The following is a 14,569-nucleotide window of genomic DNA, read 5'->3' on the forward strand; positions in this document are numbered from 1 at the left end:
TTTTTAAAATAAATTATGGTGCCTAAGGTATCTGACACATACTGAAAATCTTCCTGTAGGCACTGTTTAAAATGTGGGGTCGAGGTGAAAAACAACCCAAAGACGTACTGATGTGCACCGAGCTGGTTCTGGACCCTCAAGGTCGACTCGTGCAGATGAACCGCCTGCCTGGAGACAATGATGTAGGATGCTTTTTAGAGCATTTATGTCAGTTCATGATATACCAGTGTGATGATTCTGGTAACTACTGTAACCATTCTTCATCAGGTGGGAATGGTTGCCTTCAGGATGAAGATGAAGACTCCAGAGTACCCAGAGGGCAGAGAAATCATTGTCATCAGTAATGACATCACTCACATGATCGGCTCATTTGGTCCTCAAGAGGATGAGCTGTTCCTCAGGGCGTCTGAGTTGGCTCGGGCTGAGGGCCTCCCCCGTATTTACATCGCAGCCAACAGTGGAGCACGAATCGGCCTCGCTGAAGAGATCAAACACATGTTCCAGGTGGCCTGGATTGACCCCGCTGACCCCTACAAGGTGACTTCTAAAATATGCTTCTCCTGATATTTGGATGACCACAGGGAATACTGTAGCAATATGTGCATGCTGTTTGATATTTCTTATTAAAAGTTATTTCCATTTCTCTATAGGGTTTCAAGTACCTATACCTGACACCTCAGGACTACACACTTATCAGCTCCACCAATGCTGTTCACTGTCACCATGTAGAGGAAGGTGGAGAGTCCAGGTACAGCAGATATTTGGTTGTCTGTTCTCATAATGTAGCAAATTTAGTTTAAATATTTGACACCCATAACTTGTGTCTGTGGGATAATAGAGATTTGATTTTTCACTATGCCTCTCTGTTACAGGTACATCATCACTGACATCATTGGGAAGGACGATGGTCTTGGGGTTGAGAACCTGCGAGGTTCTGGCACCATTGCTGGAGAATCCTCTCAGGCCTATGAGGAGATCGTTACAATTAGTATGGTGAGTATGTGGATCTGATTTCTCTGAGCAGAACCAGAACACCATGTGAACCTCTGGGATGTGAGACACTTTTTCTGCTCTTGCAGGTGACATGTCGCGCTATTGGAATTGGAGCCTATCTGGTCCGTTTGGGACAGAGAGTGATTCAGGTGGAAAACTCTCACATTATCCTGACTGGAGCGGGCGCTCTTAACAAGGTTTGTTGGTTTAACCAATATCACTGTTATTGATGAGTAGACAATATTTATTAAAGTCCTTAAAATAAACACATCTATTATGTTAGACCTGGTTTGTTTGGCTTTTACGGATATTAAGCAATGCATGCCATCTGTTGTGTATGTCATCATCTGTGGGATGGTTTGGAGCAATTATGTGCAGTAATGAAGACAACCAAAAAGCAATTAGGCAAATTGGGAGAATAACTGGCAAAATATGCTGAAGACAAAGTCAATCAAAAGAGAGATTATTTTATTCTGTGTTCTGTACATCTTTTTTGGCCTTAATGGATACTGATGTCTTCAGGTTAAAATGGTCAGAAGCAACTTTTATACTTCAGTTTGAAAAGAAATGTTGCGGGCAGATGAGAACCTGCTCATTTTGTGGGCACATTTGTGGACAAATGCTCTGACTGTGGTCATTGAAGTTCCTGTTTCTGTGCAGGTTTTGGGTACAGAGGTCTACACTTCCAACAATCAGCTGGGAGGGGTCCAGATCATGCACAATAATGGAGTCACACACAGCACTGTGCCTGATGACTTTGAGGGCGTCTTCACCATACTCCAGTGGCTCTCCTATATGCCAAAGGTTTGGCTGAATGTGTAAAAATTCATATTGTGTGACTTTTAGTGCTATAAAAGTAACTGAACCCTTTAGATCACTAACTGTAGTTCCTCTTCTCTTCACAGAATAATCACTCCCCTGTTCCTGTTATAGCAACTCTAGATCCAGTGGATAGAGAGATAGAATATACTCCCACAAAAGCACCTTATGATCCCCGCTGGATGCTGGCTGGGAGACCTCACCCCAGTGAGTGTCAAGATGTCATTTAAACATCTAAACAAGATGTAATCACTCTGCTTCATTTTCTTTTTTCTGCCTTTGTGTCATTAGCGGTGAGAGGTGCCTGGCAAAGTGGATTCTTTGACCACGGCTCTTTCATGGAGATCATGGAGTCTTGGGCTCAGACAGTGGTAGTAGGCAGAGCACGGTAATGTTTGTACATATAAAATATTGTGGTTTTTTATTTAAAACTTACACGGAAATCGATTAATAACTCTGTTGAATGAAAACAGTTTAGGAGGAATTCCCCTTGGTGTCATTGCTGTCGAAACACGCACAGTTGAGTTCACAGTCCCGGCAGACCCAGCCAATCTGGATTCAGAATCTAAAGTGAGTAATTCTCACCACCACGTTTGTGATTAGAACACATTATATCACAGTATTTCAGCTCAGCTCATCTCCCCCGGTGTTCATGTCAGGTTCTACAGCAGGCTGGCCAGGTGTGGTTTCCAGACTCTGCGTTTAAAACCGCTCAGGTGATCTGTGACTTCAACCTTGAACATCTGCCTCTCATGGTGTTTGCCAACTGGAGAGGCTTCTCTGGTGGAATGAAGGGTATAGGACGAATACTAAACTTTGCAGAGACACTGCGTTACATGCAAGAGCTTTTGTTATTAAATTAAAAATTATGTTTTTGCCCATTTCGCTCTCAGATATGTATGACCAGGTACTGAAGTTTGGGGCCTATATCGTTGACGCCCTGCGTAGTTTCCGCCAGCCAGTGCTGGTGTACATCCCACCACATGCTGAGCTGAGAGGAGGCTCATGGGTAGTGATAGACCCCACCATCAACCCTCTGTGTATGGAGCTCTATGCAGACAGGGAGAGCAGGTACATGAAACAATCATGTTTTCTATTAGTTACTTTATGGTGTTCTCGGCCTAGGCAACAGGTGTGTGTGTGTGTGTGTGTGGTGTGTGTGTGTGTGTGTGTGAGAGAGAGAATAACCAGTTTCTGTCCTTTCGGTTGTCTCCCTGTTGCTGTGCTTTCTATGGACAGAGGTGGTGTGCTGGAGGCTGAGGGTACAGTGGAGATCAAATTCAGGAGGAAAGACCTGCTGAAGACGATGAGGAGACTAGATTCAGTCTATGCTAGTCTCGCTGAGCAGCTTGGTAAATGTTATTTCTTTCTCACACAATCACTGGCAATTATTTTCCTTTAAATTGTAACACAGCTAGGGTGTTCATAACCTTGCTGACGAGTCTTCGAGTCACTCAGAGCACTTTTGTTTTCATCAGCTTCCCCAGAGCTATCTGACAAACAGTGCCGAGAGCTGGAGTGTAAGCTCAAAGCAAGGGAGGAATTCCTATTGCCCATCTACCACCAGGTGGCAGTGCAGTTTGTAGATCTCCATGACACACCAGGCAGGATGCAGGAGAAGGGCGTCATCACTGTGAGTGAGCCCTTAATGAACAGTCTTCTGCTTTGACTGTCAATATGTGCGTAACATTGGGTGTAGATCATAAACTTGTATTTAGGGGCGATTTATGCATTTATCTGTTCCCTTTGATACTCCCGACAGGATATTTTGGATTGGAAGAATGTGCGGACCTTCTTCTACTGGCGCTTGCGTCGCCTCCTATTGGAGCAGGTGGTGAAGTGTGAGATTCTGCAGGCCAACAAAGACCTCAGTGACGGACACATGCACTCCATGCTGCGGCGCTGGTTTGTTGAAACAGAAGGAACAGTCAAGGTTTGTCACGACAGTCAGAGAAGATGGTCTCTGCTAATACTCTAAATGCAGTGTAAACATTGTGAATAAATGTCAAATGTTGGCAAAAAGTACATTTGTTTTTTAATTTTAAGGGCATGGGACAATGGGTGTGTGATATTATACTTGTAAAGTGAGGCTATTTTCTTTTACCCCTGTTAATTACTGTGAACATTATCAACAGTTACAGAATGTAAGATATGGTAAAGATAATACATATTTGTTGCATGTACAACTGTACATGCGATCCTGTTTCAGTTTTTGCCTCTGGTCCACATATTATGTGGTTGCTTTTGAGCACTTCATTGTTAAAACTGATCAGAGATTTAAAGGTGCTTCTGTGTGCTCTTCCAGGCCTACCTCTGGGATAACAACCAAGCAGTAGTTGAGTGGCTGGAGAAGCATTTGTCCAAGGAGGATGGTACTCGATCCGCCATCCAAGAGAACATCAAGTACCTAAAAAAAGAAAACACTTTGAAACACATCCGCAGGTACACATTTTGGGATAATGCTTATTTTCATTGCCATAATCTTATCGGTGACAAAAATCCATGTGTCACATTTTAATCAATCTTAAATGGATTTTAGCTGTGGATTATTAGCTTTTATGTTACAGAGCTACATTGTAGACATAAACCTGAGTACTAGTCAAAAGAGCCACAATCAGTTTGGTCATGTTTAGCTAAAATGGCCTAAAGAATTCAACGCTACACTGATCGTATATCTTCATCTTAACGCATTTAGTGCAAATGAATCAAAGGTTCCCTTATATTCTAAGCAGTTGAGAGGATCCTATAAGTGAAACCTCACTGAAATGCATGCTGGGCCTGTCAGGGTAATTTTAAAATTGATGGATGATGTGCAACCACAGGTGAGTTTCTGATATACAGAAATGACAGAATATGCTGCAGACCAGCTTAGGCCAATTTCTCTCTCTCTGCATTTTCACCACTTAAAATAATTTATTGCAGCATGTTTGTGTTATAATTTTCTGCTTGTGTTCCAGCCTGGTGCAGGCCAACCCTGACGTAACCATGGACTGCATCATCCACATGAGCCAGAATATTACTCCGTCCCAGAGGGCTAAGCTCTCGCATCTGCTCGCCACTATGGACAGCACCAGCACCAGTTAAGCTCATGAGCTTTATCAGGTTGTGTTATTAATAAGAACAAAAGCTCTGTTCTAGTTGAAAAAATATTATTACTATTATTGATTGTAGGTGCACAATTTAAAGCTAAATGGGTAATTCTTTGCAATAATGCACACATGCACAAAGTGACTTATTCCTCAGTGATCACAAAACCGCTACACTGCTCTGTCTGTTGTTAACATTGCTGTTGTATGGCATCTTTGGTGGGATGTCATTATCCGGTCCACTACTGACTGAGTTTGTCTTTTACAATTGGGAGGTAAGCAGTCATTTCAGCTTCCCAGTCCAGGAACTTTCTGGTTCACAAACTATGATTGTAACGCACATTTCACTTGGCTGTATTTGTACACAAAGGTGTGTCAGTGTTTTTTTTGCTGGCTCTGTGCAGTCCATGGAGGCCAGAGTTACAGTACACAAGGTTGAAGCGTAAAGTGGGAGACTTAATATTTTGGTGCTCGTTATCATATTCACTTAAAGGTGTTAAATAAAGAAAAGTGTTCATCTTTGAATGTAGCTTGAGCAACTAGTCAATTCTTTATCAATTTTGATCTAATTCGGCTAATTTCTAAGCCAGAAAATGGGGAAGTCTATCCATTCTGTTTAATTTCTGCTTTGGCTAAATATAGATATGGATTTTTATGCCAGTATTGTCATCCAGAAATGCAAATTAAGAAGCAGATGAGTTTTTATTCTAATAAGCTGTTTGCATGAGTGCAGTCCATCTTTTCACTGTCATTTTAAGTCTGATAATGTGTACGTAGGCTGTAGTGTTTTTTTGTGCTAAGACAATGTTATGAATGGTAGGAGAGACTGTGACAGCGTATGTAATACTTTGCTTTTGTTTTTGTTGGTATATCTATGATATTGAGTTTCACAAAAGGTGGACAACAGTCACCAAAGTGGTCCCCCAACTGCTGCTTCATTCGCCTTACCTCTGATCAGAATATCAGCCATGACATTTAATTTGAATGTATATAAACACTTTCCTGGATCTTGTGTTCTACAAAGGACTGTTTGTTAATAAATGTCATTGAGATATGTTTTTGGCAAAAGAAACGTCTTTTATTTACCCATTCGATTCATTATGATCAAGTTAATGAACATAATTTACATCTGACTTTGAGACACGTTAATCACAGTGTGTAAAAGAATAATGTGTAAAAATCCGGATTACTCAAAGTGTTGGCACACATCGGCATTTTGGAGAGAAGTGGGTAAATACAGTCGAAAGAAAGCTTTTCTGTGGCAATAGCAGTTTGAAACATTCAAATATATACAGCAAAAGATTGATAGAGTCATCACCTTCTCCAGCTGCCTTTTATAAATATAAATAAAACATCACATCAATAATATCTAGCACAATACAACAGACAAGAGATGGGGGAGCTACAATATGATAGGGCTTTAAAACGCAGAGTGAACAGTAGAAAAACTGCCGGATGCTAACTTACATCTCCACATAGAGTCTTTGAACTGGTACAGGCTTTTGAGTCTTTGCTTGGCAAAGCTAGATATTTTATTTCTTACATTTTCACACTGCCACCTCTTTATCAGCAGTTTTATCTTAATGAGCAGTTTTCTTGTGGCCTTTGTGTGAAATGATTTTAAAACATCCTTCAAGTAGTTCCCAGCTGACTGCAGGAAAGCAGTGTGATTTGTACTTTTAGTAGCACACAAGAAACCAGAATTCAGACTTTGACCTCAAACCTCTTCTTCAGTTGGAGTCCACAGATATCCAAAGAATAAATCAGGGTGACAGAACACCTGCTTTATAACAGCGCAATAGGCTTGCTGTTGGCTGGTGTGACCATGTACTGGGAAGACAAGGGATCCTGGGAGGTGTAGGAGGTGTAAAGGCCTGTCACTTGCACATCTGACAGCGGCAGGTTTGCTCCAGTGGAGACAGGAGGGAGGTTGGCTGTTCCCAAGTCACAGTCTGATAGTCGGAGAGGTGAGTTACTGAAGGTACCCAAGGCATCCAGGTTAAAGCTGTCGTCCTTCATTTCCTCCCACAGATTACCTAAGCAGATAGATAGAGAGGTTAGTGTACTGATGCAACAAAACTTAAATTAACTAGCAAACAAAAAAAATGTCCCTTAAAAATTTATTTACCTTGAAGGGCAAAGTCCATGATGCTAGGGTCCAGTGCATCCACCTCTGTGTGTGTATCACTATGCACACTGTAGAAATCGTCTGGCGGCTGGCTCGGTTGCTGGGTGAGTGGACTGTGGGAAAGGTCAGGGACCGCGTGAAGGGGAGGTGTCTGGGCCGGGGCAGGGGACATGGGGCCCAGGCGGGCCTGAGCCTGGAGCTGGGCCTGAAGCTGGTGGTGCTGGTGCATGGGTAAGCAGGGCAGGGAAAGCGTGACTATAGGTTGAGGCTGCATCTGGGCTGTGATGGGCATCTGGAGGCCAGTTGGACAGCTGGGCAGCCGGGTCATGCCGGCCTCTAAAGCCTTACGTCTGCAGTTCTCCGGGCGGTCTGTGATCAATTTGTCCAACTCGTCTGCGGGGGAAAGACTTATTATCAGACTAACACTGTCAGTTTTTGGTGACTCATAATCTGGTTCGGCAGAAGACCTTTTACATTTAACAAAATACATTACTGACCAGGGTTAGCCATGCTGCGGCGGATGGCTGGGAGGTCCTTGCGTTTCCACTTCTGCATCTCTTCCTCCATCTTGTCAATTTTGGCAGGGTTCAGCGCCCATAGACAGCCCTTACGGGATGAGCTGCTCATCTTGTTCTCCACTTTCTCAAAGCATTTGTTTAAGGACAGATTGTGTCTGACTGAATTCTTCCATCCATCAGGGGCAGTCTGCAGAGAGAGAGGCGGCGCATAATCAGTGACATTCGTTACATGCACCCTTTCATTTAGCCCCTTTCTTTAATATTAAGAGTGTCATACCTTGAAATAAGGAAAGTGTTCCTTCATAAAGCTATAGATCTCACTGACTGGGAGGCTGCCCGTTTTGCTGTTTTTCAGAGCCATGGCAATCAAACAGCTAAAAAAAAAATAAATAAAAAACCATTAAAATTATTCAAGTTATTCAAAGCAGAGAATATGAAATACACTAAAGAAAGTTTGGGAGATTTGGTGGATATTATTTTTCATTATTGGCTAAATAAGTGAGGTCTTACCTGTAGGAATAGATTGGCTTGGGGAAAGACTTGGGTTGCAGCTCCTGTTCTTGTGGAGCCAGGCGAGGTTGTGTGAATAGACTTTGGTTGTTGAAAGAGACATTGCTGTAAAGCCCACCAGTTGAACACTACAAGAACAGATGGAGAATGATGAGGAACGTTATCATTTTCACAGTTTTATGTTTTTGTTTTTATCAAGTAGCACTGAACACAGAGGTGTAGGCATGTAGCCATGTAGGCAATTCACACAAAAAGCTGAAGAAAACCACCAACAACAGTACAGGCTCAGTAATAAGCACAGCCCCAATAATGGAGATTTAATAATAATACACACATATTACACTATTAGCAAAGAGGTAATTGTTTACTGGCCTACATCATTAAAGCCTCTGAGCATTACACTGTCAGTATAGAAGGGGGAAAAAAAGAAATATAGTGAAAGGACCATTTAACTGTTGATCAATCAGGCTCTTTATTAGCTTAAAGTTTGGTACCTGTTGTCCAGTTTGGGTTAGAGAGTACACCTGCTGGGGTGCAGGCTGGTAGACTGAGGTAGGGCACTGGTATCCCGGAGAGGGCAACCCATTCATGGAGAACGGAGACATCTGCGAAACAGACACAGATATATTTGACAATCAACCCTATAGGCATCATAAAACTATTTTTCTTGCAATGCTGTTAAAACTCACGCTTCCACTGTGCGTGTTGATGATGCTGATTCCCAGAGGGCTGTGCTGTATGTTGCTTTGGAGGTGAAGCATGGAGCCTTGACCCGCTGTCATCGTCATGTTGTTCAGCTGAGCTGTGAGAAGGAGCAGCCAGACTGTTATTAGATTAAAGGAAAGTTCACCGAAAAACTTTATCAGATCTATTTCTCTCCTCGCCTGCAGTGCTCAGAATGATATGGCTACTTACAACCGCTTACAGACTTTCATTCTTCTGCAAAGAAACCAGAGAGTTGAAAGTGGTAGGAAATTAAACTCTTCAATATAAAGTCTTGTAAGTTACCATATCATTGTGTTTGAACACTTAAGCTCTTGGTGGGTTTTTGTATAGCTGATTGTTGTTTGCACTTTGATCTGTTTATGACAATAATAAAGTGAGCAAAATCTCATCTCTCAAACCTCAGTGAATCCCACCAACACTGTCCTAATGGATGAATCTCTGAGATTAACTGACCCTGTCTTGTATATTCATTGGTCTTTATCTTTCAGGATAAAGGTCTTATATCTGCAGAGGACAGAAATCCAAAAGTACCCAGCTGGTCCTGATTTATCCAATCAGAGAAATGATCCGTTTTTTGAATGTCGCACTGTCCCCTCCCTGTCACCTCACCTGTCTGTTGCTCCAACAAGCTGCCCTGGGAGGGCCCGTTACTGTGGCCTCGGCCATCAGCCATCTGCTGTAGTCGGGGCACATCCACAGAGGTGAGCCATGACAGAGACTGCAGGTCCCCAGGGAGGTCCTCCTCCCTCAGCTGGGAGGGGTCCGTGGTCAGAAGCCTTCGAGAGAAGAAGAGGGTGGGGGGAGGTTTTGAAGAGGGGGGTTAACACGGCTGTCGGCTCAGACACACATAGACGGCAAGTGGAATTTGAATCTAAACACTTGATAGAACATTTTGTCCGTCAAAGTCAGAACCACTGTAATGATTCTGAATGCGAGGAAACGAAGATGAAAGCCGTGTATTAGCCATGCCATTCAGGATTTACCATAAGAAGATTAACTACAAGTGTTATTAGCAGTGACAGTTTTAATCAACAATGTGGGAGTTAAACAAGCTTTCCCTTCAGAATAAATCAGCTTTTGAGATTTTCTAGGAGTGATCTTTGTTTCTTCTACAGTTTATACGTGTTTGCTTATTTGCTGATTCTAAATACAAATTTGAAAAATAAAATAAATTGATAATAGCAATTTAAGAATTAAAAAAATTGAAAAGTTCACATTAAATATATTTCTAACCTCTTGATTTTATAAATGTTGTGCTAGAAAGTGGAATAAATGTAGGCTTTCTGTTTAACCAGTGCACTGCCAGCACCAATCAGCTTTCAGTCATTACGTCTTTTATGTAGGGAGCCTGGAAGAGAAAGAAAGAAAAGAGAGGAATCCTCTTGAATCCTCTCCAGTCTTCTCTGTGCGCTCACACACTTAATGTGCAAGGGTTTCGTAATTGGGGTCGCTATGACAACACATACTATTCAGTTACTTTGTGTGTCTGTAGACAGTGTAGGAGCACAACCCCCCCCATACACACACAGACCCCAAATCTCCTAATAAAAAAATCAAACGTGTCAGGTGACCATGGTCTCGCCTTAACCATTGGCTGAATCATAAGTAAACAACGCATGAGATCGTTTGAAACATGGGACAGCAGCACATGTTGCCTGCAACAGTTGGCCTTGTCTATTGAAAAATGATCACCTATTGTGTTCCAAACGACAAATCTGCCCAGTGGCACGTGGCTCCATTGTCTTCTCCAGACCCTTCCTTGATTGTCTCTGTCATTTCTTTTCTTCACCCCGGCCCTTGCATTAATCTGTTGGAATGACAGCCCTCACATAAGAGGGACAAATAGGATGCCATCTGCTTCCCTGTCCCTTTCCAGTCTCTATCCTCACTGCCGCCCCCAACCCACCCCCACCATCACCCCTGTCCTCCCTAAATGGGGAAATCAACAGAGCCTCGGGCCAGAGGGAGTGCCAGTGTAGTCTGAGGTCAGGGCTCTGTGTCTGCTGGCTGAATAAGTGACATCAGCGCAGCCAGGAATCAGCCGCACACGTTCTCAAACACCTTGCATGTACCTGTAAATGATTGTTTATGATCGCCCTTTTTGAAGCACATGGCATTGTGAAGTTTAAGGTAAGGTATCACAATATCTCTGTACCTTTTGTGAGACTCTCATTCTTTTCTTCTGCTTTTTTTCACCTCTGACTAAATGAAGAAATATTGTTCAAGCGTAAAAAGCATTGGTGAATGAAAGGTCCAAGTGCAGACATGTTTTCCCTTTTGTTTTGAAAGTGCAAAAGCTGGTGCACTCAAAGTAAATTAGAACTATTGACAATATTTGCCATCGCCAGTCTTTTACAATTTTGCTTCACAAATCTATTCAAGGTTGCAATTATCCATTATAAATGCCCAGCACACTCTGATAGAAACTAGAATAGATGACACATGGGGGAGTATTCCCACCTCCCCTCCTCTCTCTCTACCAGCAGCATAGATATTGTTCATTGATGCAAAACATGTTGGGCTGGTGTCTCCATGTATCATTGAGCCTTCCCAGAGGTTCAACTACACTAAATATTGCACCTCCTCCTCCCGCCTTCCCTCTCCACTTCCCTCCTTGTCTAATTGGGAGCCACTTGTGCATACTGGTGACCCAGAGAGCCCAGTCTCCCCCTGAGCCGGCAGGCCAAGAGGCTCAGGCTCTCCGTGTGCCGACAGCGGGAGTGTAAACAGAGCTGATGGTTTCTGACAGATCCATTCAGAATGAAAATCATTTATTCTTCAGGATTTTTTTTTCTCTCTCTCTTTTTTTACGAAACCCCCCATGCACAAAAAGAGCTGTCCGTCCACCTTTAGATGAAACATAGTGGGGTTAAGACAATTTGTTCCATGACCCTTTGGGAAACACCTTAAAGGGTTTGATTAATACAAAATCTGCCTTTTATCTATTGAGGCACCTCAGATTTGATCCTGTTTTTTGACAATATGCTACACAAAATAATATGTTGTTTCATGCTAGAAGATTCTGTAACTTTTTGTCCTAATATAGCTGAACATGGTGTAAATCTGAAGTCGTAGGCTTACCTGTAATCCTGTGGAGACGGATGATGCCCAGCATTCTCAATTATTCCTGACATCCTGGATGTAATTCCACCTTCTATCATTTCCTGGGATGTGTGGTACCGCTGCAATCAAAATAAATCAAATGAACACATTTGATGTTATGCCCCACTGAGTATTCAAACTGAAAAGACCAAACCATGCAGAAGGAAGTATTACAGTATTTAAAAATTGCTTCAAATATTGTTCTTCTTTAGTAAATAAACATTGTGGAACATGTGCTATTTCTAAAAAATATAAAATTGCTCCATGAAAAGCAAACATTTAAAACTCAAATTTAAGGTGCAATCAAAATTTAACACAACTATAAACAAATTTCAAAACTGAATGAATAGTAGTGAATACATTGTCTATTTGGCATCAGTATGCCTTTGTTGTAGCTGGAGCCCATTTCACGGTTTGAATGCTTTTTGTTCCCCTTAACCTGTTCTTATTCATAAGAAATAGGTACATGTTTATAAATAGAATAAGAAAGCTTGTATTCAATAAGCATTCAGTCCAAATGTTTACACAACAGTTTGGTTACATGAACTCAGCCGAGGTTTAAATGGCTTATCATTTAGCATGCCTACACAGAAATTATAGTTAAAAATGAGTAAAATGTCTGTGTTCTCATAAAATAACAATCCGACAAACACTATGATGCTGAAAGAGAAATCATAAAAAAAATACCTGTTTTTGATGAGATTTGAAGAATGTGTGAGCCGGTCTCGAGCCCCTGTACTGTATTTCACTATGTTGCACTTGATTCTCCAAAAACCGTTTTTAAATTTCCCTCTCTGGAGCTGTCCAGCGCTCTGACATGCGCAGTGGAGACTTCAGCAGAGCTCCCAATCGGCAGGAGGATCCCATGAGTTTGACAGCTGCTGTTAATGCAGTGCCTGTTTCCAGTCCCGACCACACTTCCCACAACAAGTGCAGGAGTAACGATGTGGAGATTTTATTTTTCTGTATTTTCGGTGGATTTGGTGTCACAGTACGCTCCTGCGCTGACACCAGCAGCAGCCAAACGTATAAAGTTTGTAGCAGTAAAAGTCAGGCCATACTCCACTCAGACATTTAGTCCTTTTACTGATGATTGTTAAAGAGATATTACATATTTAAAGAACATTTTCTGTCTGCCTTTGCGCTGGTTCCTCCAGTGACATGCAGGTAGCCTACGTCTCAATAAAACACAAAATAGGTCACACGAGTTCAGGCCTAAATCCTGTTGAGGCTATTTAGACTAGTAAGGCAAAAAAAAAATCTCGAGTATTTTTAAAATAATACCAGATTAAGCGTAATAAAAGCGACCGGGGGGAAAAAGCACCTGACTTGATCAAAAAATGAAGAATGAACGTAAAACATCCGCTTTGCTCCACTATATCCTCCTGTCAGGTTATTCCCAGGAAGCTCCCTCGATCAGGTCTAAGACGGCGTGAGTCGCTACTTGTGGTGGCATCTGTGTGTGTGAGTGTGAACTTTCGGGAAGTGTTTGCAGATAATTTGCTTCCCGCCGCTGTGGCCGCGTCCTGCTCCTCTCAGCAGTGGGAAAAAGTGCCGGGGAGGCGCGTAGAGAGGGCAGGGGGCCGGGTGAGCTGCAGCAGGAGGCGGCAAAGGCTCGCACTCCTTCTAGAGAGCAGGTCCACTTCAGAAAAAAACAACAACTGGTTGTTAAGGCATTACGGTACATTCACACATCCAGAAATAAGAAATGACTGTGTCTCCACCTCCTCACTCGAGCTGAATTGTTAGGAGAAACAATCCCATCTGCCGATTGTCATTATAGCATGTCACTGTGTCGTAGGCTATGCAAATAACTTATTTTGCACATGAAGCAAAAAAGAAACTGTAACCTATACCTTTGCCTATATCGAGGAATTTGGTGATGTCTGAAGGTCTAAGAGGATGCTTTCATCCTGACATTTGCATAAAAAGGACGAGTGAGGTGGAAAAGCAGCTCTCATTTGTAGGTTATTTGTTTACTTACCAAACAATCTCTAGATGATCTTTCAAATGATATAGGATCTCACTTTAAACTGTTTTACAATTCAATAGGACAGTCAAGAATCCCACGAATCTCCCTGAATAATATGAATGATGATATGAAAAACACAATCAGGTAGGCTAACTTTTAATGGCAGACTTCTACGTGAAACCCGTGCGGGGTTCAAATTTGCGGCCGGAAATTACAGGGGAATTCCTTGAAGTCTGTAGGGAGACTGCAGTGACAGGAGTATCAGCCCCATGGGACCCTACAGATGGTAAATCGGCCTGTCACAATAGGCACAATCAATAATTACATGCATGAACGTAACGGACAAAAACAAGACCATCCTCAGAGAGCCGATCCTGAAGGTCCTAAAGCCCGCGGGGTTGTGATGTGGAAGTGGGGGGCAGACACTGATGGCAGGGGTACTCATACTGTTTGAGGTACTGTAGGTCAAGAGTTGGTGGTGATGATGATGTTGATGATGGTGGTATAATTTGAGTAGCAGGATGACTGCAGATAAACGCCACAGGTTCATATCAGCCAAAGTGTCCTTTAAAAAATTCATTCATAAATTGAACACAATGACTCAATTGACAGACTTGACAATTTTGATAAACAATTTCAGAAATTAAAACATTCCTTTTAGTCTCAGCATCTCCTTTGTGAGGATTTGTTCATTCTCAACTAGGCAACTAAGTAC

At 42.3% G+C, this 14,569-nt stretch overlaps 2 protein-coding genes across 8 annotated transcripts in view; one reads left to right on the top strand and one right to left on the bottom strand.

The window, feature by feature from the left end:
• Positions 1 to 5,956, top strand: part of acacb (acetyl-CoA carboxylase beta) — a 36,698-nt gene extending 30,742 nt beyond the window's left edge. For all 6 annotated transcript variants that reach the window (XM_046035179.1, XM_046035180.1, XM_046035178.1 and 3 more), the window contains 16 exons: positions 60 to 182; positions 268 to 537; positions 651 to 748; positions 873 to 993; positions 1,080 to 1,190; positions 1,654 to 1,797; positions 1,899 to 2,019; positions 2,104 to 2,200; positions 2,286 to 2,382; positions 2,472 to 2,607; positions 2,706 to 2,883; positions 3,052 to 3,164; positions 3,291 to 3,445; positions 3,575 to 3,745; positions 4,118 to 4,254; positions 4,770 to 5,956. In XM_046035179.1, coding sequence (XP_045891135.1) covers positions 60 to 182; positions 268 to 537; positions 651 to 748; positions 873 to 993; positions 1,080 to 1,190; positions 1,654 to 1,797; positions 1,899 to 2,019; positions 2,104 to 2,200; positions 2,286 to 2,382; positions 2,472 to 2,607; positions 2,706 to 2,883; positions 3,052 to 3,164; positions 3,291 to 3,445; positions 3,575 to 3,745; positions 4,118 to 4,254; positions 4,770 to 4,896 — 2,199 coding nt within the window. In that variant the 3' untranslated portion in view covers positions 4,897 to 5,956. The remainder of the gene's footprint in view (positions 1 to 59; positions 183 to 267; positions 538 to 650; positions 749 to 872; positions 994 to 1,079; positions 1,191 to 1,653; positions 1,798 to 1,898; positions 2,020 to 2,103; positions 2,201 to 2,285; positions 2,383 to 2,471; positions 2,608 to 2,705; positions 2,884 to 3,051; positions 3,165 to 3,290; positions 3,446 to 3,574; positions 3,746 to 4,117; positions 4,255 to 4,769) is intronic.
• A 4-nt stretch (positions 5,957 to 5,960) lies between these two features.
• On the bottom strand, positions 5,961 to 13,433 carry foxn4 (forkhead box N4). Of its 2 annotated transcripts, XM_046035185.1 has the most exons (10): positions 12,570 to 13,433; positions 11,862 to 11,962; positions 9,390 to 9,556; positions 8,744 to 8,856; positions 8,549 to 8,659; positions 8,055 to 8,182; positions 7,822 to 7,918; positions 7,524 to 7,731; positions 7,027 to 7,419; positions 5,961 to 6,934 (listed from the first exon to the last, which is right to left on the bottom strand). In XM_046035185.1, the coding sequence occupies exons 2-10, from the start codon at positions 11,939 to 11,941 to the stop codon at positions 6,684 to 6,686; spliced, it is 1,548 nt and encodes a 515-aa protein (XP_045891141.1). In that variant the 5' UTR covers positions 11,942 to 11,962; positions 12,570 to 13,433; the 3' UTR covers positions 5,961 to 6,683. The 2 variants fall into 2 exon arrangements, with proteins under 2 accessions (XP_045891141.1, XP_045891142.1); XM_046035186.1 differs by lacking the exons at positions 11,862 to 11,962; positions 12,570 to 13,433 and adding an exon at positions 10,014 to 10,271.
• Between the last annotated feature and the right edge of the window lie 1,136 nt (positions 13,434 to 14,569).

The sequence above is a fragment of the Micropterus dolomieu genome, linkage group LG21, assembly GCF_021292245.1.
Source record: "Micropterus dolomieu isolate WLL.071019.BEF.003 ecotype Adirondacks linkage group LG21, ASM2129224v1, whole genome shotgun sequence".
NCBI lineage: Eukaryota > Metazoa > Chordata > Actinopteri > Centrarchiformes > Centrarchidae > Micropterus > Micropterus dolomieu.